The sequence below is a fragment of the Tupaia chinensis genome, unplaced genomic scaffold, assembly GCF_000334495.1.
Source record: "Tupaia chinensis unplaced genomic scaffold, TupChi_1.0 Scaffold000426_1, whole genome shotgun sequence".
NCBI classification, from domain to species: Eukaryota; Metazoa; Chordata; class Mammalia; order Scandentia; family Tupaiidae; genus Tupaia; species Tupaia belangeri.
Genome location: NW_006159931.1, coordinates 2,513,559 through 2,539,397, shown reverse-complemented (window position 1 = coordinate 2,539,397; position 25,839 = coordinate 2,513,559). Strand labels below are relative to the sequence as shown.

The following is a 25,839-nucleotide window of genomic DNA, read 5'->3' as shown; positions in this document are numbered from 1 at the left end:
AAGAGAAGCCTTTAACGGCCTATTCCTGGGCTCGCTCGCCGTGGTCCTGTCTGGTTTCACACCCAGGCCTGCTGGACGGAGGAGTGAGCTGTATCAAAAAGCCTCACTAAGAAGTGTCAGGGTGGGAAAAACTAGGTACAAGAAGGCCCAGGGGTCAGGGTGGAAAAACCACCATCCAGGGTTTCTGGCGGCTGCTGGCATGCCAGGCCCCGGTCCAGCCTGACTGGTGAGAGCCGGTGCTGGTTCACACAGGCCAATGCCGAAGTGGGGTCTTGTGACCAGAAAAGCCCAAGGTCAGGTCACAATGGATGTCCCACATTCGGTCACATTTTAAGAAAGACGTTGGCAAAACCAGTTCGTGTCTATTGAAAATAACAGGAATGAATAAGACTTATCATTTAACCAACCGGGACTGTGGATTCAGAAAAGCAGGAAACTTGGGAGGATCAGATGACTTCTTCTAACTGGAGAGTTGTCAGACGGAATCGAAATTGGGCTTACCCTCTGCAGCCTCAGAGGACAGAACTAGGGCCCATGGTTAGAAGTTAATAGGGAGCATATTTTATTTCAGTGTGAGAAAACTTCCTAACGATCAGAGCTATTAAATAAATTGAACTGCGGGAGGGCTGCTGGACTCTGCTAACCGGAAGCATTCCAGTGGAGCCAGGGCAGTGCAGTTAGGGGGTCGGCAGGGGTGAGTGCTGAACTGGACAGCGTCGCCTACCTGCGTGCTCCTCTTCAACGCCGAAACCCTACGAACACGTGACCTACCAGCGGCTAAGACGCCAAAATAGATGCCACTCCAAAATCACCTTAAAATGGCACAGTAAGTCGTTTTCATTTAAAATGATGTAAATTCACAATTTCCCCCTAACGCACGCCTTTGTGAACTCAACAAACATACAGGGACCTGATTAAACGCAGCGAAGGCATTTTGAACATTTACGAGTATCGCAAGAAACAAATTCTTCCCAAGAGAACGTGAGGAAGATTTTCTAATGTTGCAAAACAATATTTTACAAAGAGTTCTAGTACAGGACGCGTCTGTGCTGTATAATAAACAGCAGACGGAAGCGAGCGGAGGGGAGGGAGAAAAGGAAGGAAGAATGTCTTTATGCTTACCCAAGGGGTCAGAGAGAGAGTGTGTCAGGAAGGTGGTCGATTGCTCGCTTCTGCATCACCTAATTGAGATTACGATTATTTTTAAATGCAGGGTTGTTGTGCTACTTAACTATAAACATACGGCCTGTATGATGCGTGAATTAATGTACCTCGAACATACGTGGGCATTTCAGAGCTCCATCACACACATAAACCTCCTCTGGAAGTGCTGTAAAGCAAACACAATCCTGCAAGTTGCGAATCTGGTGGAGCTGAGACGCCACTTTCCCGTCATTATCCCTGACACTCCACTGGCAAGGATGATGATCGCTCCCATGAACTGGTTAATGTGAGGAAGAACTGCACAGAAATGAGGGCGAGCACGGAATCTCGGGCCTGCTGCCCTGCCTCTTCATTGTATCTGTCCGCAAACATCTTCCGTAACATGACGCTGGAACTATCAACAGTGCTGTGGAGACCAAAACATTCCAATCGACCGACGTGTTTCTGGCCCCTACTATGTTCCAGGAATTGCATCAGTACACAAAGATGGGAGAAGACGGTCCTTGGATCGCCGTAACTCCTTACGGCGGCGTGGTATTTAAGTTCAGTGCATAAGAGGGGCCCAAGTCCACCCATCAGTCATACTTCTTTTTTTTAGATTATTTTTATGATTTATTTATTTAATTCTTTTTTTTTTTTTGAGAGGTTTTTGCTATAGGGTATGTGTGCTCGCCAGAAAAGAGAGAGAGAGACAGAGAGAGAGAGAGTGAGAAATCATCCCCCAGGGGGGATGGCCACGCTACAATCCCTTCTCCTCCATTCTTCTCTTGGGATCTTGCGCATGCGTGCCCGGCGTGAGTTTAAGCCACCGGGTCCGGGATTTGAACCACGGTTGCCTATATGGGAATTCAGCAACATAGCCATTACGCCAATTGCTGGTCCAATTCCATGTGTTATTATTATTATTTATTTAAGCAGAGAGAGAGAAAGGGAAAACGAGAAGGCAAGCTGCCAGATCTGGGACTTGAACTGTGGTCAGCCATGCGGGAATACAGTGCCTGTTATTAACCACCATGCCCTGCCGGCCCCAGACTTCTACCAGAGCCCAGAGCAATAGGGCTTTTAGGTCAGAGTCCCCATATCCCATGTCACTTCTTATTTAAAATCCCTATAGATGTCTTACCCTCTTCACCCACTCCATGTTTTACGTTTAGTACAGACTGAATTTTGAGAATTTCAGTTGCCATCTTGTAATTTGTAGTAATTTCCCAGAAATTCTTGTCAATTCCTCTATAAATTGATTTTTTTAAAAGGATAGCTTTAACAATAGCAAAGGGCTCTACATTAAACACTCCGGGGGCCAACAGGTGGGTGGTGGTTAAGGCGGCTGGACTCCCACATGGCTGACCGTGGTTCGAGTTCCAGACCTGCAGCCTGCTCTCTCGCTTTCCTTCTCTCTCTCTGTCTCTCTCCGGTCAACTTCAGAAAGCATGTATGAATGAATAAAATAATGACAATGACTAAAATTAAATAAAGAATAATTTTTTTAAAAAAATAAACACTCTGGACAAGTGTCCCATGTGAAGTAGAAATGAGAGAACAGGATGTTCAAGATGGCGGGGATAAGAGCTCCTCGGACCTGGATACGGGCAATCCGGGACGTGAACCCCACCATCTGGCCCTGCCCACTGTGGCAGACTTCAATAATCAATCCCTTCTACTTTCACAATCACGAATCAGTTACTTTTTGCCACTCAACCGGGTATTCTCAACAAACTGCCCCAAAAGTCACTCCCAATGTAGCCGACGTAGCCCTGAAGTGAAACGCACCCCCCATTCCTTTCCTGGCTGAAGCACTTGATTTCATAGGTGAGAAAACAGACCGGGTAGATAAAGTGACTTCCCCCAAGGTTAAAGAGCCTCTAAAAGGCGGTGCTAGGATTCGGTCTTCTGACTCTAAATCAGAATTTCTTTGCATTATCACAATCCCCCTTCCCAACCTGTCCTTAATAAAAGTCTCGCTTTTCTGGGAGTTTGATTACGGTTTAACTGTCAAGTCCTTTATGACTGAAGAGCGTTCATAACTTATATTTCACGAAGGCTTGCAGCATTTCTGCCTTCTCCTCAATAGCACTTTTAAAAAAGAGATTTCTGATTTGTTTTGCTCCTTGCATTGTGGCTTGAGGACTTACACTCAGCTTAGGCAATGTCAGGAAAAAAGCTCATCAAGGTCTTTGGGAACAGGATCCGTGAAGGAGGAGAGAACTCCGATCTTTCGTTTGATGAAGGCGGCTAATAGGAAAGAAAAAGAAAACATGCCTTGGAATGAAGTTAAAGTAACGAAAGAAAGCAAAAGGCTCAGAAAGGAGTAAGAATAATAACAGGTCCAGAGAAATGTTCAAAAACTGAAAAGGAAGTCAAAAAGCCTTCCAAGGAACGGTCTGATAGATACGGTTTATAAACACATCGGCAGAGACGGAGACTCGGCGCCCAGCACGAGCAGCAATGGCGGTTCCGCCCTCCCAGGGGTAGGAGGCGTGGAGAACTAAGATGTGCTGTGTCTGTGGGTTTGGCTCTCATTTTTCTTTTTAAAGGCTGGCTTTCACACGACCTAATCAGAACCTTTTTTCACCATGACATGGAATTGTGAAATTATTTTCCAGGAGCTTGGACTTAGTGACTACCTTGCAAAACCCGAACTCCAATAGTTCCAGAAATTCTTTCCTAGGAATGAAGGCTGCCTAGAGGTGCAGGAGTTAGTGACGGGGCCGTCAGACGGTGGAGCGGTCATGTTGCTGGACTCCCACATGGCTGACCGCGGATCGAGTACTGGACCTGGTGGCTTGAAAAACATCTAGATGTGTGTTTGTGCCCAAGATTGTGGCATGGCCATCCTCCCTGGGGGATGATTTCTCAATTTCCCTCTTACTGTCTCTCTCTCTTCATCTGGCGAGCACACATGCCCTACGGCAAAAACCTCTTAAAAAAAGAGAGAGAGAGAGAGAGTTGGTGACTAACTCCACATCCCCTCTCCCACCCACGGTGCCCTGGACCTGCCTTCTTCGGCCCCTCATGATTCCACTCTTACCTATCGTGACAATCCATCCTGAATGCGGGTCTGGCAGTTTTCTGGGGCTCTGTGTTATGCAATTTTAATATCTCAGATATTATACCCCAAAAAAAGAACTGAGGAAGAGTTCTACTCTCACCTTAGGATAACCCGAATGATGACAATGACCGTGAGGGAGACGACGATGCCATGAGCAGCACCCTTTCCTTCCTGGGTGTAAGAACAGGCCAACCCTGCTCATGCATTCTCATCACATACTTCAAACCTGCCAGGGCACCCTATTACTACCACTCTCAGTCGACAGAACCAGGATTAAAACCCGATCCTTTCCAACTCTGAAGCTCATGCTTTTTTAAAAAAGAATTATTTTATTGAACTTTTATTTCTTTATTTTCATTTGATCAGAGAGGGACAGAGTGAGAGAGAAGGACAGTGAGAAAGCAAGCTGCCAGGTCTGGGATTCGAACCACACTCAGCCATGTGGGAGTCCAGTGCCCTTAACCACCACACCACCTGCTGGCCCCAGTTCATGCTTTTTTACTCAGTTATTCACTTAACATACACAGGGCTTCGACCACGTGTCAAGCGTTGCACTATTCAACCTGAAGACAGCAGGTGCTCCTGGAAACCGAACCAGTTTCCGCAGGAAGACCTTTCGGCTATGCCAGCTCTCTGTGGACTGCAAAGGTCAATGCTGGAAGCTCCCCTCAGACAAGGAACAGAAACCGAATGCCCCAGAACAGGCTGGGAACCATTAAGAGGACTTACGAGGGAGATTTTGCCTGAAGCAGAGCTTAAGAAGTCAAGGTTAAAATGGTGTGTGTGATTCATTTTCAGAAAGGAGCCTGTAAACCTGGTTCAACAGCTACAGAAATGTCCACTAAACTTAATAAAGTCATCTCAACTTCGGACATCTACTTTAAGAAAGTCATGTAAAATACGGAAAAATGTATATACATAGACATGTTCATAGTACTCCAAAGGTACGTGCCACCTACAGGCCAAAGGCCGGAACAGCAACACAGGCTGTCAGCGGAATCCTGGGGAGTTCTCAGAAGCGTGGAGATCACTTAGCTGCCTTTAATAGCGCCCGCTTACAGAGACACGTTGCAGGAAGAATCCAATACGGACTTCTGTCATTACAAATGCATGAACAGTGCTTTTAAAGGAGATGATTTCAAAAGCTTTCGGGTGGAATCACAGGTGGGATTTGTCCCCTCATTTGGGGTAACATTTGTTGCTTCTGGAATTGTAAAATAATTTCATAATGGCACATGCTTCAAGATTAGGATCAAGTGCTAGCTTGCAGCCACTGGTGAGCTCCCAGGGCTGGAAAGGCTGGATCGGAGGCTGCAGAAACTCAAATAGAAAAAGGCCCTAACAGGAAGATGCAGCAATGCCATCTTGGTGACTATGCAGAGTGGGTGATGAGGGCAACTTCAGAACCCAAAGAAGCAACTACAGGGAAGGGGACACTCAGGACAAACCGAAGGGACAGAGTAGCGCTACGGCCTCCAGCCTCATCCCCACGTGGGGAAAGAGCACCGGCAGTTGAGAAGGACGAGGTCCACGCACTCCAGGAAGGCCCACCCCAGCCACTCCCACGCAGAGCCACGGCGCCTGCTCCGACACCACACAGCCGTGAACACCTTGTTCAGATTCGTGGCGACCTCTGGGTGACACAGCACCAGTGTACCTGGCATTCCGCCAACCGGAGAAAGGGATTTACTTTCTGTGACCTCTGAACGGGAAACAACTGACGTCCATAAGGATGATCCTGGGGGCCGCGGAATGTTCTGGTGCTACTCTTGATCCTGGGGGCCGCGGAATGTTCTGGTGCTGGGGAAAGCTCCCGTGGGTGGGCGGGTCTAGACCGAGCCCCACTCCTGCTTCTGCTCACCTGGGAGTGAGGTGACGTATCCGTCCTCGAGCAGCTGGACGGTGGCACAGCAATAAGATAGGACACGCTGCCACCTCCGTGGAACTCACGGAAGGCTCCAGGCCACTGCCCACGGCCTCCTGTGCGGGGATCGAGGACGAGGACGGGGTGGGGCGGGGAGGGCTGTGGCATGGAGACCCTGGTGGAGATGCCGTCTCTCTCTCTGTCTCTCTCATGGAAGTAATACACTTTAAAAGGAACATTTAAACAACACTTTGTCCTTGGAGGTTTACCCTTTGATTTTGACTGGCAGGTTTATTTTGGGACTTGAGAAGCTATCCATCCATTTCTATATATATATATATTTTTTTTTTTGGCCAGAGGGCAGCAGAGAGACATGGACAGACAGAGTAACAGATAGAGGGGGGGAAAAGCACCCCAGGAGGAACTGTCATGCCACAACCCCTCCCTTAAGGATTTGAGGCATGCAAACAACACCCAGCGTGTTTCTCAAGCCACAGTCTGGGACTTGAGCTACGCTGTCAGCCATGGGGGATCTCGCCTCCTTAACCACCAAGCCACGGGGCCAGCCCAGTAATCTCTGTTTTTAACAAGAACCCTAGGGATTGAGGCATTTAGGAACCACGGATTAAACCACATATGGTGTATTTCAGTGTTTAATACAGTTCGGGGTATTTTAACTTACTGAGGTCATTGAGCAATCTTCCCAGAATACTTATTTAAGCAGAATATCCATTCCACAAGCACACCAGAGAAAAGAGTATTTACAATACCTGGTAATCCAGCATGCGGAAGCTGGGAAAAAACTGGCAAATTCGGGGTTCAAAAAAATAGGGGAAAATCCAGAAAATGGGTAGTTCTTTGTGACTGTCATCTAGTGGGTTACAAAAAAGAAGAGAGAAACAAGAAGTTAAATAAAAATGAGATGTCACATAAAAATAAAACAAACAGCTGTAACTGAAAACTCTTGGTACTGGGAGAAACCGCAAGTGCTCGGTACATTTGAGTCCCGCTCCCCAAGAGAGACTGTTTCCAGGGTCTCACTGACAACCTCGCGTTTCCCCAAGGTTAAGGGAAATATTCTTGGGACCGGCAGTTGGCGTAATGGCTATTCGCTGGACCACCACGTAGTCAACCATAGTTCAAGTCCCGGACCAGGTGGCTTAAACTCACACCGGGTGCGTGTACGTGCGTGCCCAAGATCCCAAGAGGAGAATGGAGGAAAAGGGATTGCGGCATGACCATCCTCCCTGGGGGTGATTTCTCACGTTCTGTCTCTCTGTCTCTCTCTGTTTTTCTGGCAAGTGTACATGCTCTATAAGAAAAAATCTCTCCCCCGCCCAAAAAATAAATAAATAATAACAACAGATGGGGGACCGGCAGGTGGCATGGTGGTTCAGGGCGCTGGACTCCCACATGGCCGACCATGGTTCAAGTTCTAGAACTGGAGGCTTGCTTTCTCACTTTCTCTCTCTCTCTCTCTAGTCAAATATAAATAAATAAATAAAATGATTCTGTAACAAAATAAAAATAAATGGAATTAAACAAATAAATATTTTTTTTAAAAAAGTAATCAAAATTAGTTTTTACGAGGGACGGGGACCACAGCTATCCCCCCAGAGCACTGCCTCCTTCCAGCAGCCCGGAGTCAGAGCTCAGGACTTCACTGTAGCCACGAGGAACCGAGGCTGCAGCTGTCAAGTCCACACAGCGAGTAAGAGCAGAGCAGGGGCTCGAGCCCTCCGGCTCTTCACTGCGTCACCACGGATGCTCATTTAACCCACCCTGACCAGTGGACTGACGATGCACGTGAAATACGTCTCCACGTGGGCCAGGCGTCAGCTTACGTGTGTGCCCGTCCCCAGAGCACTCTACTTACGGAGCACGATGAGCAGAGAAACCCGATCGCACGATTCCTGACACGCTTCCGATTGACCTTGAGAACTACACGCTGCGTCTAAAAACTGACTGCACGCGTTTCGTAATTACCAGGTCATCGGAAAAGCCACGACGCGTCTTTGCACAGAAAAGCAAAAGAACACATCCTGACTTTTCCGATGACCCAGTAAATGAAACACTATGAGGTCCTCGGCCACTTTACCCTGAATGACAACCCCGTAGCCTTTGAGGCTGCAAATCTGTCACTGACCACTCTCTCTGCCTCTGTGGTCTAACACCAGACTCAAGTCTTGGCAAAGTTTTGAGCTCTGGGCCCGAAGTTGGGTGCTCCTTAGAGCTCTGGGCGAGGCAATACAGGCAGGGACTGGAAGGTCCACAGGGCAGAGCCGAGTGTCTGCTTTGGTCACCACTCCGTTCCCGGTGCAAAGGCACCTGCCGGCCACTCGTATTTACTGAATGAACGTTTCACTCCTGCTCCCTATCGTCTCCCATAGTCCACCAAAAACAATGGTTTCACCTAAAAGCCATTTTAAAAACACAAAATTTAAAGAATAACACAAAGTATACTGTGGTAATGAAGTTTGTCACACTGTCAAATGAGCCCGATTGAACAGAGAAGAACCCAAGACGTGTGCCCTCCATCGGTGGTGGTTTACTGAGCTGGGCCAGGATGTGACAGGAAGCAGATACATAGATACACGTTTGTTTTGCAGTAAGTAATAAATTACACACCTTGGCTTTGACCTTCCTTCCACATAGCAATTAACTTCTTGAATGTAACAGCCAGAGGTTCGACTAAGCCACCGAAAGGAGGATCTGTCACCATAATGACTCCTTCGCCTTTATCTTCCTGCAGAAACGCTCTGCATACTTCAAGGGCAGCCTGGAACAAGTGCATTTCTAAATTAGGACCGCAGAGAGGCCCTTCATCTTATTTGGAGGAGAATGCATTAGCCTCAGTTTCACTCTTTGGACTGGCAACTTTACCAAGTCACCCCGCCACCGCCGAGTCCCTCGGTGACATCCCGAAGCCTCTCTTAGTCCGCCCTGCAAGATTTTATCTTTGGGCTCCTTGATAAGCAGGCTTTTAAAATTGCAAAAGCAAACACCATCGCTATCAGAAGACCACACATTTCAAATGGTTACATTAAAAAACTAAATTTAGTAACCTAAAAGAGAGAAACTCATTACCCACAGAAACATCTAAAATGTTCAATGCAATTCAACAAACAAGCAGGGGTACGAGGGGGAGGAGGCAGCGTTTTCCGGTCTTGTTTGTCCACGGCCATGAGCTCAGTTTAGAGCAGGGGGTAACGACCACTTTATAACATACACACATGCCTCTGAGCCGGGGCGTGAGAATTGAAAGACAAATAAATGAAAACCCACAAAGGACGTTTGTCTAGTTGTGAAAACATGCTCGTGAAAACATGCTATTGATAGCCTTTTACGGCAGCCTGAATTAAGTGTTTTTAGTCATGGTAACGTTAACTTTACTAGGATATTTGCCCTTTTTTGCTTTGGCTGAAGCTAATGAGAGACACACCTATAACGGTATCTATCTAGTCTACCGACTTGGTAGCAGTTTTCAAGTGCTCATCTATAAAAATAAATCAAAACTGGGACCAGTAGATGGCGTAATGGTTATGTCACTGGACTTCCACGTAGGTGACCATGGTTCAAGTCCTGGACCCAGTGGCTTAAAACTCATGCCGAGTGCATGTGTGTGCGTGCTCAAAATCCTGAGGGCAGAATGGAGGGGAAGGGATTGCACCTGGGCGGAGGGGTGATTTCTCACTTTCTGTCTCTGTCTCCTTGTTGAGCACATGCACCCTAGAGCAAAAATTTCTCTTTAAAAAAATAAATAAATCGAAGCTTACAGTATACAAAATGGGTAAGATTTTAAAGGCTAGTGGTATTTTAAACATTAATATGCCTCGATGTACTTTACAATAAAACATATTGTTGAATGACTAAATCAATTTAGAAGACACAACTGATGAGAGAAAAAAACTGTTAACACCCTAATCCTTCTCCCCGTCTTTACTAACTTCCTGCTGGAACTCCTACAGCGGAGATGTGTCCAGAAGCACGGCCACTTTTCAATCCTGCTTGCTACCTGCTTAACCTGCTCCCCTGACCGAGAACGTAAAGTTGAGACGATGAGACTGAAAACCTTCAGATCCCTAAAAATTCAAAGTAAAAGGCCCAGGAACAGGAGTACATGCTGGTCACACAGGAAGCCCTGGTTCACTTCCCAGCCCACCCTAAAGAGCTGAGTGACATGGCCTAAGCCAGTGGTCTCAGCCACTAAGGAGACAGAGAAGGAGGGTTGCAGGATGGTGAGACACCACCACCACCACCACCACCACACACACACACACACACACACACACGTGAACGTTGCCTAAACTCTTAACCTAATTTTAAAAATATTCAAGAATTTTCCCCTGGTAAGAAATGACGGTGTAGTGGCCCCTCGTGATTCGGGGAGGGTCCTCGTTTGACCGCGTAGGGAGACTCGCGCTTGCCGAGGCCACCAGCACTGACAGTCACTTAACTCTCCTTCCACTCTCTCCTTCTTTGCGCTCATTTGATCAGTTCTCGGACCCTGACGATTATCAGTCACGCAAACCCTTTGGGGGACACAGAATACATGTAATTCTAACTGCTATTTATTTCAGGACTTGGCTGTAACAGGTATCACAGCTGAAAAAGGTATACCCCAGTGCTGAACTGATTCAAATGAAAGGAGTGCTATCGTTACTAAGTCAGAGTTGTGTTCGATCCCAGCCAACAACCGAGTGTTCGTTCTCATGAATCGAATGCGTACTATTTCAGTCTTGCTTCATTTTCATTGTCACTAGCTAATATCTTAAAGCGCAGGATACAGATAAGCGTGATTTACAAGCTTGAAAAAATTGATAAATATATACATATTTAAAGGTTTGCTTCAAGTTGCCTTTTTATAAAAAATTTGTTATAGGGTGTGTGCACTTGCCAGAGCCAGAGACAGCAAGGGAAGATGCGAAAGCACCCCAGGGGTGGGTGCTATTGGCTTTTAGAAAGGAATCTGTTACCATGGCTCAACAGCTGTAAAATGCCACAATCCCTTGTCCTCCATTCTTCTCATGCCCATCCTCCCAGCATGTTTTCTAAGCCTCCAGGTCCAGGACTCGAACTGTGCACCACCAAGCCACTGCCTGACCCATCAAGTCGTCTTCTTGACAAGTGCAGGACATTCTGCCCACCCTCCTGCTGGGCGTGATTACTGGTTGGTTATGGACTCTTTCTTGTAATAGGCCTAGCTAAGAGCTCAGCCCGGGAGTTGGGTACCAGCTCGGCAATGCTGATTATTCTCAGGGACGTTACTACCACCACAATGAAGGACGCTGCTTTTTAATCCTCCGTGCTCGTTTTCTTTTTTAAGCACCTGAATTTCTTTATATACCCCTTTTAGGTTCACAGCAAGGTGAGGATGGCACAGATCGCCCATACACTCCCCCACGTGCGTTTCATGACAGATGGCAAATCTCCACAGGCACGAGTCCTTGCAGGAGGACAGAGGAGGCATGGGGAGGTGACTGGAGCAGAGCTCTGAGAATGAGCAGAAGTTATCCAGTCCAGGGAGAGGAGGAGGGTGGAGCAGCAGAGGCCTGGCCTGGGTGGAAAGGCACCTGTCCGGCTGGAATGTCGTGGGCCTGAGCACCGGTGACAAAGGGGGCCCGGGGAGAGGAGAGGCTGGAGAGTGACCCAGTTCAATGCAGAGCTGGCGGATCCGGGTAAGAAGGTGGCTCTTCATGCAAAAAGCAGGGACAAGCCATGAGGAAGAGTAACGAAGGCACTTGTAGCTGCTCAGTGGACACTCAATGAGTGAATAAATGTACCAATAAATGGTAGACCAAGCAGACTGTGATCCTGAAGGAATTTAGAAAAACGGCAAAGGCGGTTATTCTTAAATGTGTCATTCCACAGCAAGAGAAGTGACCACGGTCATCCTTCTTACCTTTCCATCAAAGAAATGATGGTTAAACATGTTGTAGTGGCAAAAGCTATCTTCCGCATAAAACTGTGAGTACCTGTAAAACAATTTCATTGCTGAAGTTACTTGCCCAGTCGCAGGTATAAACCACACTTTAAAACAACGAAATTAAGCCTTTAATCTAAAAATGCCACCATTTTGTAGTTTTCTGAATTAAGACTACTTTCCAACTTATCAGGGAATCTCTAACAGTGAAGAAACAGAGAAATTACATTACTTTCACAAGTGTAATGAACCAAGGGAAAAACTGCAGAATATTCACACATAAAACACACATGTTCCTACCTATATACATAACCAATCATGTTACTGACAGGTTATTATGCAATTTAAGCTTGCAATGGATTGGCAATCGAACATTTAGCTCACAGTGAATAATTTATTTTTGGGGGGGAGAGATTTTTGTTATAGGGTGCGTGCACTTGCCAGAGAGACAGAGAGACAGAGAGATAGAAAGCAAGAAATCACCCCCCAGGGGGGATGGCCACACTGCAATCCCTTCTCCTCCATTCTCCTCTAGGGATCTTGGGCATGCACACACACGCGCCCGGTGTGACTTTTAAGCCACCGGGTCCAAGACGCAAACTGCGGTCGACTACATGGGAGTCCAGTGACACAGCCATTACACCAACTGCTGGTCCCCATGGTGAATAATTTTAAGGAAAATATTAAATCAACATTTCCGCTCAACAGCTATTAATGATTTTCTTTGGTAGTTAATAAAAAAAGTAAAACAAAAAGTTTCTCTTGTTGTATGCGGATTGATATAAATATGCTTATTAATAAAATTAATATGCATAGTAATAAAACATAGCCATTAATAAACATAATTAGTAAGCATATTAATAAAATATGCTTCCCAATACAATAGAAAAAGAAATATGTACATTTTGTACTTACTAAACTTGTGGTAACAAAGAACGATATTTACTGATTATTATTTTAATTTGTTATAAGGCACATGCACTCCCCAGAAAGAGACAGAGACAGAGAGAAGGAAAGTGAGAAAGCATCCCCAGGGGAATAGCCATGCCACAATCCCTTCTCCTCCTGAGATTCTGTGTATGCACACACATGTGCCTAGCATGTTTTCTCAAGTCACCAGGTCCAGGCCTTGAACTGTAGGCAGCCATGTGGGATCCAGTCAGTTTCAATCACCACACCACTGGCTGGTCCTCACTGAATATGACTTTTAAGTGTCATCAGCTCTGGGACGGCAAGTGGCGTGGTGGTTAAGGTGCTGGACTCCCACACAGGTCGACTGCAGTTCGAATCTTGGACCTGGTGGCTTGCTTTGTCTCTCTTTCTCGTGAGCACATGTGCCCTATAGCAAAAATAAAATTAATAAAAATAAATAAAATTATCCAAATATTTTTTTTAATGCCATCAGCTCTGAGTGTTAACATTTTATAATTCTTCGCAGATTTACTAGGCAAAATGCTTACCACATCACACTGGGTTGTCGGAAAAGTCATGATGTATTTTTTTCTATGCAAAAAATGCACGATGACATTTCTGACAACCCAAAAGTATAAATTTGCATTTATTCGATTACTTCCAAGACCTATTTCTCTATCTCCTTGAGCATATCTGTACTGCCTCCATGTTTGTGCCATTTACGGATGTGGGTCATAATGTCATTCTTGCTGATTTCTTAAGTTTTTTGTTTGTTTGTTTGCCTAACATAGAAACTTCTTCATAATCTCAATAGGATTTTGAACGTTGGCTATTTTACTGTAAGTAATTCACCTATGAGCCACACCATCCTCCTTGGAAATTCTTAACTTAGTAGAAAGGTACACCATTCTCGATACGACTTCTTGAAGCAAATTGTGACGGTGGCACTTGCTAGCCTGTCCTATGCTCAATGCTCCGTTACTGTCGTAAGGGACTGATCACCCCCAGTGAAGATTTAATATGACAGACGGCCCCGGTCCATCCTCTTCCCATCACACTGTGGTTACGACCTCAAACGCTACCGTCAGAAGGGCTGGTTTCAAACTCCGGCTCCCTTACTAACTGCGTAACCTCGCTAAGCCACAGAACCCTTCTGAGCCTCAGTTTCACGACAGTTCCTACCTTCGGAGATTGGCAGGAGTGAGGACGGTGACGGACAGAAGAGCTTACCACAACGCCAGCTGCGCGGTCCATACTAAAACGCTAATCACCTTAACAAATAGCAGCCATGGTTTGTCTTTGTTTCTTTTTGAAGTTGCCAGAAGGTATGGAGGCTCAGGAGAGGGACAGAGAGAGGGAGGGAGCTCCTCCAAGGGGGTGAGGTCACATCGCCCTGCTCCATCTCTCCCCACGCAGAGACTGCGTGTGCATGTACGTGCGCGGCGTTTTCAAGCCCTGGGCACCAGATCTTGAGCGGTGCGGTCAGTCGGGGGGACCTGGCGACCTTAGCCGCCAGGCCATGGAGCCAGCCCCAATTTATGTTCTCACGCCCCTACATTGTACTCACGGGAATATAACCTACACACGCATGCTTGTATGGGGGGCCGGAAGCAAAGCCGCTCGCCTTCCTCAGTACAATGTCCTTGGACGTCACTTTAGGTAACTGTTGTTCTTTTTAAGAATTATTTAACTTTATTTATTTATTTATTTATTTATTTGACCAGAGAGGGACAGAGTAAGAATGAGAGCAAGAGAAAGAGAGAGAGAAAGTGGAAAAGTAAACCACCAGGTCCGGGACTCGAACCTTTAACCACAATGGCACCTGCAGGTTCCCACTTAAGGTAACTATTAGTACATCTGCTGATTTTATAGAATATAAATTCATACTGAAAATAAAAGGTCTGAATAACAGGAAAACATTTAAACCATATAATGTAACCTAAAAAACACGGAACATCTCAAAAACAATGGGGCAATGTGAACTAGCAATAGGAAACAAATATGTCTTCCTATTTAACTAAATTTTGAATAACCAATTTTTTTTTTTTTTAAAGAGAGATTTTTGCTATAGGGCATGTGAGCTCACCAGAGAGACAGACAGAAAGTGAGAAATAACTCTCTGGGGGAAGACCATGCCGCAATCCCTTCTCTATTCTCCTCTTGAGATTTTGGGCATGCGTGCACACATGTCTGGCGTGAGTTGCAAGCCACCAGGCCTGAGACTCTGACCGTGGTCGGCCACATGGGAGTCCAGAGACGTAAGCACTAGGCCATCTACTTACTGGCCCCTCAGATAACTGATTTTTTAAAAAGTATACCCATACTACAGCTACAAGTCCAGCATCACTTGTGGGTTTTCTCTCTCACACTGCCTTAGGAGTAGGAGCAAAGAAAAATGGAATCCTTTTTTAATTTAATCACAATCTCCCCACTGCTTCACAAAGACACAACAGTCACTTTAAAAAAAATTTTTTTTAAAGTTTATATTTGATTTACATAGAATTCAGCACACCACACCTGTCTAAAACACTCTGAGCAGCAATATGCAGTCAGTGAGAAACAAGAGTCAAAATTTCGATTCTAAGTTCCTGTCACATATAGACAAGGGAGCATAATTACTTATATTTTAAATTATGAAAAATCACTCAACATCGCCCTCTTAAAATGAAATCAGCCACAAAGAATTATTCTCTCCACTGAATAGGCAAACAAAACCAATCAGCAACGCTCGCGCTTGAAAACGGCTCAAAAGGACATTCGTTTAATGTGGCCATTCATTCCCTGTCAATGAGCGTCAGTTCCCAAATGCTCGACACGCAGGAAATGTAATCACAGCTGAATAAGATCAGCTCATGAAGTGAACCTAAGAAATTCATTTTTTCTGCTATAACTTTATTTGGATAATAGTTTGCCAAATAGAGTTTCACATCTTTCATGCTAAAATTAGAGCACGCAGAAATCCATCTTAGCAAATGTTAGCTTCATATCCTTCGACTCCCGAAAAGGGTATTTTTAGCATATCTACATTCAAGAGGACTTCAAAAGTTCGTGGAAAAGGGAATCAAAGTTCTAACTCCACGCTGGCCCCGAAGTACCGTGGTGAGGCAAAGTTCTAACTCCACGCTGGCCCCGAAGTGCTGTGGTGAGGAAGCCAGAACCTCACGGCCAACCAGAGTTTGAGCTCTGATCCCAGCAGCTTCCATTCCAGGGTTCCTGAAGGGAAGGCGAACGGGAGGAACGAGCAGGTGGCAGAGTAACCAGGCCTCGTTGGGGAGGGAGGCTCGCTCTCTTTCTTCTCTCTCTCGGGCACACGCACGAGATGATGTGGCCTCACATCATGAAAGGAAAATAAAATGTTAAGAGCTCATTTGGTAGAAAAAAAAATTTGGAGTATAGGGCCAGCAGGTGGCATGGTGGTTAAGGTGGTTAGACTCCCGAAAAGGGTATTTTTAGCATATCTACATTCAAGAGGACTTCAAAAGTTCGTGGAAAAGGGAATCAAAGTTCTAACTCCACGCTGGCCCCGAAGTACCGTGGTGAGGAGGAAGCCAGAACCTCACGGCCAACCAGAGTTTGAGCTCTGATCCCAGCAGCTTCCATTCCAGGGTTCCTGAAGGGAAGGCGAACGGGAGGAACGAGCAGGTGGCAGAGTAACCAGGCCTCGTTGGGGAGGGAGGCTCGCTCTCTTTCTTCTCTCTCTCGGGCACACGCACGAGATGATGTGGCCTCACATCATGAAAGGAAAATAAAATGTTAAGAGCTCATTTGGTAGAAAAAAAAATTTGGAGTATAGGGCCAGCAGGTGGCATGGTGGTTAAGGTGGTTAGATCCCACACGGTGGACTATGCAGTTCGAGTCTCAGACCCGGGAGCTTGGGAATGCAGGGGTGAGTGTGCATGTGTGCATGAAGTTCAGAGAGGAGAACGGATGGGAAGGGGATCGTGGTGTGATGAGAAGGGAAAGCAACCTGGGGGGTGGGGGTTAGGCGGCAGGTGCTTTCTCACTTTCCCTCTGTCTCACTCCAGTACGCATATGGGCTCTATAGCAAAAATAAAATTTTAAAGGAATGTGTATGGTTAGTTCATGACACATGCCTGTCATGTCCGCTCTGCAGATCCTGTGGTACGGAGGCGAGGCAGTTCCCCAGCCTTGCACAGCCTTTTTCACATGGCAACGAAAACCCCCAAGCGAAAGTGCCAAGACCACCACGCCACACCACACGGGCACTGCTTTCCTGGTGTAACTGGGAGTCTTCGTGAGAGACCGACCAACCACACCCCACCACCCTGGATACGCCCGCGCGTCTCCTGGCTAACGGTGCACCTCAGGAAGCCAGCTCCCTCTTAGCACCTCCCGCTGCTCCTCTGCAGGACTGACTCTTCAACAGACCCCGTTACTAGAGACCGAGCTAGGAGGGCTAGACGCTGCTGTAATTCCCCTGGACCCACAGGGGACGTCCCGGGTCCACAGCCCAAGGCATCCGTCCACACCCCACCACGCCCCGTGATCCAGGCTGGCTGAAGCTGGGAGTGGGTGACGGCATGAGGACCCGGCAGAGATGTCTCTCTGACTCTCTCTCTCTCTCTGTCTCAGAATAAATAAATACACTTACAAAAAAATCTCTGGAAGTAGACGGTGGTGGTGATCACACCACATAGTGAACACACACTAGAAAACAGTGAACTACATACTTTTAAATGATGATGAATGTTAAGCAGATTATATCTCAATTTTTTTTTGGGGGGGGAGGGAGGTTTTTGCTATAGGGCGCATGCACTCGCCAGACAGACAGAGAGAGAAAGAGAGACAGAAAGCGAGAAATTACCGCCCAGAGGGGATGGTCACGCCGCAATCCCTTCTCCTCCAGTCTCCTCTCGGGATCTTGGGCATGCACTCACATGCGCCCGGTGTGAGTTTAAGTCACCAGGTCCAGGACTCGAACCATGGTCAACTACATGGGAGTCCAGCAACAGAGCCATGACACCAACTGCAGGTCCCTATATGTCAATTTTTTAAAAAGAAACAAAATTTATCTTTGAAAAGATACTCTGTACTATCACCCATGGCCAGCAGGTACTGGTAAACTGTGTTAGTCCAGCTAACAAGGGATGCATAGTTAACAGGCCAGTCCTGATACTAAGAAACGGGAAAGTGCAGGTAATTTCTGAGAAACGTAGCAGCTTTGTTATATGACCTACAGGTAACCTGGTAAATCTAAAGAAAAATAAATGTGGGTGTCACGGTGGTTAAGGTGGCCGGAATCCACACGGCCGACTGTGTAGACTAAGTCCAGGACCTAGTGGCTTGAAAAACACGCCAGGTGTGTGTGCATATGTGCCCAAAACCCCAAGAAGAGAATGGAGGAGAAGGGATTGTGCTGTGGTCATCCCCCTGAGGGGTTCTCTCTCTCTCTCTCTCTCTCTCTTCCTCTCTCTCTCTGTCCCCGAGAACAGGCACTCTATGACAAAACTAAAAAAAAAGAAAGAAGAAGAAAAATAAACGTAAAGCTACACTTTTTAATGTGACATTTTACACTTTAAACATCTGTCAATGCCATTGTTAGGGAGAGAAGGTACATTTTATTTTGTAGATTCTCAACAATATTAGAATATTGGCCAAATAGACTCTACCAGATCTAAATAAAAAGAGACATGAAGTCTGATTCCTTCAATACGTTCAATAACAAGTGAAAGATGCTAAGATTGCAGTGTCTTCCGAACTCACCTCCAACTCCTGGACTCAGACAATTACGGAAACCAGGAAGGATTGCGGCAAATCTACAGACGTCGAGACCGTGGAGGGACACGCCTGCCGTCTGCTGCAAAGCAGAGGTCTGCGTCTTCTAAGTGGCCCCGCGGGGGAGTCCACGTGAGAGCTCCTCACTGTCTCTCCTCTCCTCAGATGCCACGTGGTCCGGACCTCTCCCACAGCTTGCCCACTTGCTCCTCTGCCCGAGGATCTGTCTGTTCCCACGTTACCACTCCCTTCGTCCCAGGCTATGTCTAGTTACGGGCAAAATGCACATTATCCAGTAAGATACCTCTGAGGAAACATCTTCACACACTTCCAAGATCTGACGATGAAACAATCCTGGAAATGCGATGCAAATACGAAGAGGTTCGGAACCATCTCCGAACATTAAGGCTATGAGAAGAGGCTTCGTTCGGTGGGAATCCATCTCTCAGTCATGATCCAGAGACAATCAGATGCACTCACACACAAACAGAGAGAAATCAACTGCCTCCCTCTCTGAAATATGGAAGATTACCTGTTGGGTTTATTTGACTAAAAAGGTGACTCATCACCAGTTACTACTCCCAAATGTCAACTGAAGAGTTGTAACAGATTACGAACAACCAAGAGAAAAACTTCAGGGGCCAGCAGGTGGCGTGGTGGTTGAGGTGCTAGACTCCCGAACACGGCCAACTGGGGTTTGACTCCTGAACTGGAAACTTGCTTTCTCTTTTTCCTTCTCTCTCTCTCTAGTGAGCACATGTACCCTGTACCAAATTTTAAAAATAATGATGATGATAAATAAAACAAATCACCCTGTACCAAATTTTAAAAATAATGATGATAAATAAAACAAATAATTCTTTTAATAAAAAAAGAGAGAGAGAAAACTTTAAAAACAGGAGACAACGAAGGAGAATAAATGGTGTATTTTGTGAACCTACCGAAAATCAATATCCAGTAAAAGGCTTTTCATGTTTGACGTCTCATCACCTGATGCTGTCAACCTGATCAGCTCGTGCAACCTAGAGCAATTCGTGAAAGCGAATGTAATAAGAACTCACAAATGCAGGAAATAAGCAAACAGCCAACCAAAACCATCAACGTGCTTCTGATATTTCAGTAAAACCCTGACGAGAATTTGGCAGGTATAAACCAGATTTCTGTTTTGCAACTGTTTTTTCAAGGGCAGAGCTTACCCGAAACAGAGAACTCTGCAGTTATAAACAACTTGGGAACCAAGACAGAGAGAATCCCCCGTCACATGTCAGAAAGGAGTTCTCGCAAATGGAACAGAGGCTGCAAACTCCTTGAGAGACCGCGTTCTACATTTGCCTCTGCGGAAATTGACTGATAATGACCTTAGGTTTGCTTTTGGTTTTTTGGGTTTTTTGGGGAGAGGTTTTTGCTATAGGGTACGTGCGCTCACCAGAAAGACAGAGAGAGAAAGTGAGAAATCACCCCCCCGGGGGGATGGCCATGCCACAATCCCTTCTCCTCCATTCCCCTCTCAGGATCTTGGGCATGCACACACACACATGCCCAGCGTGAGTTTAAGTCACCGGGTCTGGAACTTGAACCGTGGTCGACTACATGGGAGTTCAGCGACATAGCCATTATGCCAACTACTGGTCCCAATGACCTTAGTTTTAATAAAAGCAACAGAAAAATTAACTTTATAAATCGTATCACATACCTTGGAGTTCCGACACACAGCACTCTCCTGAATCCGAGGGAGGAAAGCAGATTGACCAAGAACCGACAGCTCCTATCAGCAAACAAGTACTGGGCGTTGGTCTTCTTGTTCTCCAGTGGGTAAAGGAGCTCACTGGGCCTTCTTAGCTGGAGGACGGAGATATCGCCCACCACCGGGTGCTCACCATGCTTCTCCCAGTCATCGGGTAACAGCAACTGCTGACATCTTTGGCAAAACTTTCTCTTAGGCAAGGGCAACTCAATAAACTTCAAGTACCTGCAAGACACAGTACAGCGCAAAGCAACGTACTTTAAGTTTGTTGTTGCTTTTTAAGTTTATTGATTTCTGCCATGAGAAAGACAGGGAGGGAGAAGTGGACACCCCAATGGGTCCTCCCATTGTGACCCCTCTCCGCCTTCAGCCAGCCGCATCCCCAGGTGCACAAGTGTGTACCCAGCACGTAGAGGAGACCCTGGGGCGTGAACCCAAGACCTTCCTCTGTGACTTCAGCACCAAGCAGCACCACGTCACTGCTTAGCTACCATGACTAGCCTCAGTTTGTTGTTTTCATGATGATAAATTCTTGCTATTTTTAGAATCCCAAAGTAGTCTTAGTTCCTGAAGAGGCGTGCATAAAAAGCAAAGGTAAGAAAACTCGGGGGAACGTGGGCTGGAAGTTCTGTCTGGCTGCGTGCCGACTAAGTGGGAAAGACAGTCTGGCTGAGTTGACAGTCATTTTAAAATGAGAAATTAAGACCATTCTTCAAGTTCTTATGGCATACTTAGCAAGATAAACGACCTCCTAAAAGAAAAGACGTTCCCACAGAGCTCCTCTGCTCTTCGCAGTAATGACGGAGGTAGTTGTAAGTTTATCCCCAAAGCAGCAAGACAAGATGTGAAGCCCTAAAAGCCATTATATTGGATATCCCATTTGATCTCGCTCACATCACCTTTACATCTGGCTTCAAAATCACCATTTCTTTTGTTTTTGTTTTTCTTCCTTAAATTTATTAAAGATTATTGAGGGACCAGCAGATGACACAATGTCTACACCACTGAATTCCCACGCGGCGTGGCCATCCCCCCTGGGGTGTGATTTCTCGCTTTCTGTCTCTCTGTCTCTCTCTGTCTGTCTGGCAAGCACACGCTCCCTATAGCAAAAACCTGTCCAAAAAAAAAAAAAACCAGAAAAACTCATCAAATGTAGATTTTATTACTTTTTAATTGTCAAAAGATACATGTGCTAGGCAGAGAGAGAGAGAAAGAGAGGAAGGAAGCACCTCCCAAGAGGACACGGCTATGCCACAACCCTTTTTTCTTCATCCCCATCCCACTGGAATTTTAGGCCTGCACACACCTGTGCTCGCTGTGTTCTTCCATCTGCCAGGGCTGGGATTCACACTGCAGTCAGCCACGCGGGGTGCAGCTTTCCGTAAACAGCACTTAACCATGTGTGATGAGGTAGGCCCAAATTACACATTTTAATATGTGCAATTTAGTGTACGAATATTATTGCACCTCAGTAAAGCTAAAACTATGAGGGGGGAAAGTTCGTTTTCCTTAATCCACATCTCACTAGTGTAACTGTAGACCCGTTTGCCCAGGACAGTCCCGCTTTGTATCTGCTGTCTGGTTGGTCACCCATATCACTTTGAAAAACTCCAGGCTTCGATTAAAATTATATGGCCACCCTACATATAACCCCAAGTCCAATTCAAAAAGCGCTATATAAAAAATAATAACATGGGCCAGCCCCACAGCCTCGTGGTTAAAGGAGTCAGATCACACATGGCCATCTGCGGTTCAAATCCCAGACCCAGTGGCTTGAAAACCATGGGTGTGTGTGTGTGCATACCCCAAATCCCGGCAAGACAGAGAAATGGAGAAGGGACTGCAGTGTGACCGTGCCCATCGGAGGGTGCTTTCTTCCTCTCCCTCTCTCTGTCTGAGGGGCACACACACTCTCTGGCAATTAAAAAGAAAAAAAAAAATAAGAATGATTTTGATAGACTTAGAAACACCAGTTTTTAAATACATGCTTTCACAGTGATAGTGAAAACAGAGGGCCAACTAACAGCCTGGTGGTAAGACAGCTGGATCCCACATGGCTGACCATATGGTTCAAGTCCCGGACCCAGTGGCCTAAAAAATATGGCCCCCACATGTATGCATGTTCCTAAAATCTTGAGGAAGGAGATGGAGCAAAAAAGATCGCAGCATGACCATACCCCATGGGGTTCTTTCTCTCCCTCTCTCTCTCTTTCTTTCTCTCTAGTGAACACATGTGCCCTCAGAGAAAAATTTAATCATAATAATCATTTTTAAAAAGCCAGAATATTGACCCTGATTATGCACGTGCAAGTGGGATATCAGCTGATTTCTGAAAACTAGTTAAGAGGTACGGAGGGGAAGAATTAAACATTAATCTTTCCCCACACGAACTACTGGGTCATTGGGGAAGTCACGACATACTTTTCTAAATGCTGCCGTAAGCAAACCATGCCATGACTTTTCTGAAGACCCAATATGACAAGGTAAGCCAACAGGTGGAAAAAAAGTTCTTTATAGGAGAAGTATAGCTAATAAATGAGCAAATGATAATCGGTCCTGCTGCGATCTGCGGCAATGGTCATTCATTACTGCTAACAGCCTCGGGGCAGGGGGATAAGGAACGTCACCACGGCTGGCTCGGGCTGCCTCCCACCCGAGGGCACGATCAGTCCTCCTACCAAGAAGTGAACAGCACACACCACCTGCCTTTTGATGTGATGATAACGGGACGGACACCGAGACCAGCAGTGGAGTAACTGTTACATCGCTGGACTTCCACATGGACAACTGTGGTTCGAGTCCCAGACCTATCCGCTTGAAACTCACGCCGGGCAAGTATCCATGTGTCCTCTAAATCCCAAGAGGAGAATGGAGGAGGAGTTGCAGTGTGGCCATCCCCCTTGGGGTGTTATTTTCACTGTCTCTGTCTCTCCAGCGAGTATAAGCACCCTATAGCATGCATTGTTTTTAAGAAACAGAAAGGGAAAGTGAGAAAGCAAGCTGCCAGGTCCAGGACTCAAACCACATTTGGCCATGTGGGAGTCCAGTGCCTTAATCACCAAAGTACCTACTGGTTAACTTTTTTGTGTGTGTGTGAAAGATTTTTACTATAGGTCATATAAACTCACCAGAGAGACAAAGACAGAAAGCAAGAAATCACCCCCTGGGGAGATGGTCAAGCAGCAATCTCTTCTCCTCCATTCTCCTTCGAGATTTTGGGCACACACACATGTGCCCAGCGTGAGTATCAAGCCACTAGGTCCAGGACTCAAACATGGGAGTCCAGTGCCCTAACCACTATGCCACCCACTGGCCCCATATGTTATATATACTTTAACACAATACAGATAAATGAATGAAGGCCAGCACTGTGGTGCAGACGCTAAGCCCTCCAGAACTGATCCGCATGGCTGACCGAAGTTGGAGTCCCAGCCTTGATAGCTGAAAGACATGCCAGGCACATACATGCATGCCCAGGATCCTTACAGGATGGAGAACTGGAGGAAAAAAGATTGTGGCATGACTAGGCCTCAGCGAGAGTATGCGGTCTCTGTGTATGTGTGTGTCTGTCTGTCTGTCTCTCTCTCTCTCTCTCATTCATGCATGCACCCTCTGGCATTAAAAGAAGAAAACAAATGAACGAAAGTAAACTTAAAGGCACAAGAAAGAAATGAAAAATTATATCTAAAATGAAGACCAGCCAGTGACATAGTGCTAGAGGCAGTTGGACCTCACATGGCAATGCTTAAAAAACAGACCAGAGGCATGTGCATGCATGCCCCAAATCCAAAGAGAATGGAGAAGGGATTGCAATGAGGTCATCTCTCTGGGGAGGTGATTTCTCACTCTGTCTCTCTCTAATGTAAAGAAAAAGAAGTAAAGAGACAAGAAGAGCAAGGAAAAGACAAGAAAAGATAAAAATGACCGCACAGCAGTACCTTTCCACACACTGCGCTCGGGAAAAAGGAGGCCGACATCTTTGGTTTTGAGCTTCCCGGGCAGCAAGTCTTGCTTCTGACAACTGAAAGAGAATAGAGACTCATTTAATAGCAAACTCACAAGCACCCCAGAAAAATTGGTATCATGTTCTGACAGCAAAGAGCCAGAAATTCAAGCAGATCTCTGTTGTACACAAGCATTCACTTCAGAGAAACAGAAAACTGGGAAAACATGCGGCAGTGTGAATCAACAGCCAACGTGTTAAACTGCTGAGAAATCGATTCACACACGCTTGCCTTACTGGGTCTGCAGAAGAGTATACAAGATGGTTTTCCAATAAACCTAACCACGCTGAACGTTCTCTACAGACAAAGCTTTCAGAAATTTTCATAGGAACCGAGTCCAAGAACATACGAAGCTACTACTACATCTCCAAGTGCCTTCATGGGTCACAAAGAATGTTCCATGGAAATATCCCAAAAAAAAAAGTGTTTTTCGAGCCAGTTGGTGGCATGGTGGTTAAGGCAAATGAATCCCATGTGAATCTGCATGGTTTGAATCCTGGATCCTGCAGCTTGAAAAACATGCCAGGCATGTGTTGTACCAGGTGCAGTGTGTCCAAAATCCCAAAAGGAAAAATGGAGAAGAAGGGATTGTGGCGTGACTGTCCATGTGGAGGGGACTTCTCACTTGCCCTCTCTCACTCTATCTCTTTCCAGTGAGCACACATTCCCTCTAGTAAGTTGAATGTTTTTCTAATATTTCCTGGAATGATCATAACCTAGACTTTTTAGGGGGAAATCTACATTTGTAAACAAAGTACTATGGACTGATCGCTTGTGTCCACCCAAGGGGGCTTCAGATTAATATGCTGAAGCCTTAACCCCAGTGTGATGGTATTTAGAGTAAGGCTTTTGGAGGTATAATTAAGTCATAGGGATGGAACCCTCATGAATGGAATTCGTGCCTTACAAGAAAAGAACTTTCTCTTTCTCATCAAAGTGAAGATACAAGACTGTGTTTGCAAACAAGGAAGCAGGACTTCAGTAGACGCGGCTGTGTCAAGGCCTTGATCGCGGACCTACTAACCTCTACAATCGTAAGGAACAAATGCTTGTTGTTTAAGTCACCCAGTTTACGGTATTCTTGTCACAGCAGGCCAAGGTACAACGAAGGATCCAATACTAACAGCTCAGAGAGTCTTTAGGGAAACTAAGTCTTTGAGACAGTAAGACATGCATAATTCAAGTTCAGAGTAAATATAAACTCCCCCAATCTCCCAAATCAAAAAATACAGTATCTTCATCTCTCTTAATAGATTTATCTCAAATGTCTGAATTGTATTCATTATTGATTTAGATATTCTCAATAAAACTCACACCAAAATTCTTTTTATGAAAATACATCCACAAAGTTGACATACCTTTTCATCTTCCCACTGGAAAAAATTGCAATCTTTTCGATCTCTACAGGCTGAACAGGCATAAAACTTCCGCGATTCCTCTTTT

At 45.9% G+C, this 25,839-nt stretch overlaps 1 protein-coding gene across 1 annotated transcript in view; it reads right to left on the bottom strand.

Annotated features, from left to right (window-relative positions):
- ZCCHC4 (zinc finger CCHC-type containing 4) overlaps window positions 1–25,839 on the bottom strand; it is a gene marked incomplete in the record, with an annotated part of 41,137 nt that overhangs the window by 14,453 nt on the left and 845 nt on the right. Inside the window, 7 exon segments of the mRNA XM_027774378.1 lie at window positions 6,848–6,948; window positions 8,706–8,856; window positions 11,980–12,052; window positions 19,590–19,670; window positions 20,342–20,617; window positions 24,331–24,413; window positions 25,755–25,834. Coding sequence (XP_027630179.1) covers window positions 6,848–6,948; window positions 8,706–8,856; window positions 11,980–12,052; window positions 19,590–19,670; window positions 20,342–20,617; window positions 24,331–24,413; window positions 25,755–25,834 — 845 coding nt within the window.